This window comes from Salvelinus fontinalis, chromosome 10 (assembly GCF_029448725.1).
Source record: "Salvelinus fontinalis isolate EN_2023a chromosome 10, ASM2944872v1, whole genome shotgun sequence".
Classification (NCBI taxonomy): Eukaryota; Metazoa; Chordata; class Actinopteri; order Salmoniformes; family Salmonidae; genus Salvelinus; species Salvelinus fontinalis.
In genome coordinates, this window is record NC_074674.1 from 44,952,244 (window position 1) to 44,957,243 (window position 5,000).

The 5,000-nt window shown below is 43.1% G+C and overlaps 1 protein-coding gene across 1 annotated transcript in view; it reads left to right on the top strand.

Annotated features, from left to right (window-relative positions):
- LOC129863309 (protein furry homolog) overlaps positions 1-5,000 on the top strand; it is a 186,423-nt gene that overhangs the window by 96,847 nt on the left and 84,576 nt on the right. The window contains exons 19-20 of the mRNA XM_055935200.1: positions 2,780-2,969; positions 3,237-3,361. Of these exons, the coding sequence (XP_055791175.1) occupies positions 2,780-2,969; positions 3,237-3,361 (315 nt within the window). The remainder of the gene's footprint in view (positions 1-2,779; positions 2,970-3,236; positions 3,362-5,000) is intronic.

The window sequence follows — 5,000 nt, forward strand, 5'->3', positions numbered from 1 at the left end:
CTGCTGTAGATTTATTTGTATCTGTATCTGTATTTGTAGCTGTATCTGTATTTGTAGCTGTATCTGTAGCTGTATCTGTATTTGTAGCTGTAGCTGTATTTGTAGCTGTATCTGTAGCTGTATCTGTATTTGTAGCTGTAGCTGTATTTGTAGCTGTATCTGTAGCTGTATCTGTATTTGTAGCTGTATCTGTATCTGTAGTGTATCTGTATTTGTAGCTGTATCTGTAGCTGTATTTGTAGCTGTAGCTGTATTTGTAGCTGTATCTGTAGCTGTATCTGTATTTGTAGCTGTATCTGTAGCTGTATTTGTAGCTGTATCTGTATCTGTAGTGTATCTGTATTTGTAGCTGTATCTGTAGCTGTATTCGTATCTGTAGCTGTAGCCCTATTTGTATCTGTAGCTGTATCTGTATTTGTAGCTGTATTTGTATCTGTAGCTGTATCTGTAGCTGTATTCGTATCTGTAGCTGTAGCTGTATTTGTATCTGTATTGTATCTGTATTTGTAGCTGTATTCGTATCTGTAGCTGTAGCCCTATTTGTATCTGTAGCTGTATCTGTATTTGTAGCTGTATTTGTATCTGTAGCTGTATCTGTAGCTGTATTCGTATCTGTAGCTGTAGCTGTATTTGTATCTGTAGTGTATCTGTATTTGTAGCTGTATCTGTAGCTGTATTTGTATTTGTAGCTGTATTTGTATTTGTAGCTGTATCTGTAGCTGTATGTATCTGTATCTGTAGCTGTATGTAGCTGTATGTATCTGTAGCTGTAGCTGTATGTATCTGTATGTATCTGTATCTGTATGTATCTGTATCTGTAGCTGTATCTGTAGCTGTAGCTGTATGTATATGTATGTATCTGTATGTATCTGTATGTATCTGTATCTGTATCTGTATGTATCTGTATCTGTATGTATCTGTATGTATCTGTATCTGTATCAGTATCCGTATCTGTATGTATCTGTATCTGTATCTGTATGTATTTGTATCTGTATGTATCTGTATGTATCTGTATGTATCTGTATGTATTTGTATCTGTAGCTGTATGTATCTGTATCTGTAGCTGTATGTATCTGTATCTGTAGCTGTATGAATCTGTATCTGTAGCTGTATGTATCTGTATCTGTAGCTGTATGTATCTGTATCTGTATCTGTAGCTGTATCTGACATTTATTAGGACCACTATACTGTTGTTTATTGATTATTGATTAGATTTATTAGGACCACTATACTGTTGTTTATTGATTATTGATTAGATTTATTAGGACCACTATACTGTTGTTTATTGATTATTGATTAGATTTATTGGGACCACTATGCTGCTATTTATAGATTTATTGACACACACACACTAACACCCACACACACATACACTGACACACACACACTAACACCCACACACACATACACTGACACACACACTAACACCCACACACACATACACTGACACACACACACACTAACACCCACACACACATACACTGACACACACACTAACACCCACACACACATACACTGACACACACACACTAACACCCACACACATACCCACAACTTAAGCTGCTGCAATACTGTTTAATATTATTATTATTATTATTATTGTAACTGTGTGTGGTGTGTGACTGTGTGTGTGGTGTGACTGTGTGTGTGTGATGTGACTGTGTGTGTGGTGTAACTGTGTGTGTGGTGTGACTTTGTGTGGTGTGTGACTGTGTGTGTGGTGTGACTGTGTGTGTGATGTGACTGTGTGTGTGGTGTAACTGTGTGTGTGGTGTAACTGTGTGTGGTGTGTGACTGTGTGTGTGGTGTGACTGTGTGTGTGTGATGTGACTGTGTGTGTGGTGTAACTGTGTGTGTGGTGTGACTTTGTGTGTGGTGTGACTGTGTGTGTGGTGTAACTGTGTGTGGTGTGTGACTGTGTGTGTGGTGTGACTGTGTGTGTGGTGTGACTGTGTGTGTGGTGTGACTGTGTGTGACTGTGTGTATGGTGTAACTGTGTGTGTGGTGTGACTTTGTGTGTGGTGTGACTGTGTGTGTGGTGTAACTGTGTGTGGTGTATGACTGTGTGTGTGGTGTGACTGTGTGTGTGGTGTGACTGTGTGTGTGGTGTGATTGTGTGTGTGTGGTGTAACTGTGTGTGTGGTGTAACTGTGTGTGTGGTGTGACTGTGTGTGTGGTGTGACTGTGTGTGACTGTGTTTGTGGTGTGACTGTGTGTGTGACTGTGTGTGTGGTGTAACTGTGTGTGTGATGTAGCTGTGTGTGTGGTGTGACTGTGTGTGTGGTGTGACTGTGTGTGTGGTGTGACTGTGTTTGTGGTGTGACTGTGTGTGTGACTGTGTGTGTGACTGTGTGTGTAATGTAAATGTGTGTGTGGTGTGACTGTGTGTGTGATGTGACTGTGTGTGTGATGTGACTGTGTGTGTGGTGTGACTGTGTATGTGGTGTGACTGTGTGTGTGATGTAACTGTGTGTGTGGTGTAACTGTGTGTGTGGTGTGACTGTGTGTGTGATGTAACTGTGTGTGTGGTGTGACTGTGTGTGTGATGTGACTGTGTGTATGGTGTGACTGTGTGTGTGGTGTGACTGTGTGTGTGATGTGACTGTGTGTGTGGTGTAACTGTGTGTGTGGTGTAACTGTGTGTGTGATGTGACTGTGTGTGTGATGTAACTGTGTGTGTGGTGTAACTGTGTGTGTGGTGTGACTGTGTGTGGTGTGACTGTGTGTGTGATGTGACTGTGTGTGTGATGTAACTGTGTGTGTGGTGTGTGTGTTACAGCAGTCCAGTGAATGCTAAGAAGACCTCGTCGGCGGGCTCCAGTGACAGCTCCATCGCTCTGTGGCGGAACTACCTGATCCTCTGTCTAGGCGTGGCCAAACCCAGCATCATGTCACCTGGGCACCTGAGAGCCTCCACACCTGAAATCACTGCTACCACACCCGACGGCAGTGTTACCTACGACAACAAGGTAGAGGGGGTGGTAGGTGGGTAGGTGGGGGGGTTGTGTGAGTGTGTGTGTGTGTGTGTGTGTGTGTGTGTGTGTGTGTGTGTGTGTGTGTGTGTGTGTGTGTGTGTGTGTGTGTGTGTGTGTGTGTGTGTGTGTGTGTGTGATCAGAGTTGTGTGTGTTATTGATGATGTATTCATTGTGTATTGATCAGGTGATTGGTTCTCCGTCAGTGACTACGATCAGATCTGTGTGTGTTATTGATGATGTGTTCATTGTGTATTGATCAGGTGATTGGTACTCCGTCAGTGGCGTGGCTCCTGAAACAGCTGGTCCCTCTGATGAGAGCTGAGAGCATAGAGATCACTGAATGTCTAGTGCTGGGCCTCGGACGCACCAACGCCCTGGTGTTCAGGTATCACACACACACACACACACGCACACACACCACACGCCCGCGCGCCCCCCCCCCCCCCCCCCCCCCACCCCCCCCCACACACACACACACACACACACACACACACACACACACACACACACACACACACACACACACACACACACACACACACACACACAGAGAGACGTTTGTAAGGAAGACTTTGAGTGCATTCTATATTACCAGTAAATTATGATATAGGAATTGAATGAAGAGAGAAAGAGAGATGGGTTATGGTTGGAGATGGATTGAAAGAGAGATGTTTTATGGTTGGAGATGGATTGAAAGAGAAATAGAGATGTTTTATGGTTGGAGATGGATTGAAAGAGAAATAGAGATGTTTTATGGTTGGAGATGGATTGAAAGAGAGATGTGTTAAGGTTGGAGATGGATTGAAAGAGAGATGGGTTATGGTTGGAGATGGATTGAACGAGAGATTTGTTATGGTTGGAGATGGATTGAAAGAGAAATAGAGATGTTTTATGGTTGGAGATGGATTGAAAGAGAAATAGAGATGTTTTATGGTTGGAGATGGATTGAAAGAGAAATAGAGATGTGTTATGGTTGGAGATGGATTGAAAGAGAGATGGGTTATGGTTGGAGATGGATTGAAAGAGAGATGGGTTATGGTTGGAGATGGATTGAAAGAGAGATGTGTTATGGTTGGAGATAGATTGAAAGAGAAATAGAGATGGGTTATGGTTGGAGATGGATTGAAAGAGAGATGGGTTATGGTTGGAGATGGATTGAACGAGAGATTTGTTATGGTTGGAGATGGATTGAAAGAGAAATAGAGATGGGTTATGGTTGGAGATGGATTGAAAGAGAAATAGAGATGGGTTATGGTTGGAGATGGATTGAAAGAGAGATGTGTTAAGGTTGGAGATGGATTGAAAGAGAGATGGGTTATGGTTGGAGATGGATTGAAAGAGAGATGGGTTATGGTTGGAGATGGATTTGAAAGAGAGATGTGTTATGGTTGGAGATGGATTGAAAGAGAGATGGGTTATGGTTGGAGATGGATTGAAAGAGAGATGTGTTATGGTTGGAGATTGATTGAAATCTCTCTATCTATCTATCTATCTAACTATCTATCTCTCTCTCTCTCTCTCTCTCTCTCTCTCTCTCGCCTTCTCTCTCTTGTGTTCTCTCTCTGTGTCTCTGTCTTTCTCTTGCTCTCTCTCTCACTCTGTCTCTCTCTCTGTCTATCTGTCTCTGTCTCTCTTCCTGTCTCTTGCTCTCTCTCTCTCTGTCTATCTGTCTCTGTCTCTCTCCCTATTGCTCTCTCTCTCTGTCTCTCTCTGTCTCTTTCTCTCTTGCTCCCTCTCTCTCTCTCTCTCTCTCTCTCTTTTTCTCTCTCTCTGTGTGTGTGTGTGTGTGTGTGTGTGTGTGTGTGTGTGTGTGTGTGTGTGTGTGTGTGTGTGTGTGTGTGTGTGTGTGTGTGTGTGTGTGTGTGTGTGTGTGTGTGTGTGTGTGTGTGTGTGTGTGTGTGTGTGTGGCGGTAGAGGACAGGTATTTCAGTTAGACAGAAAGGATATTTCCTTACGAGAAGAGAGAGAATTGTATTTGAGAGGAAGGTCATGGACAGACTAAAACATCTTCAGTCTCCACCCAG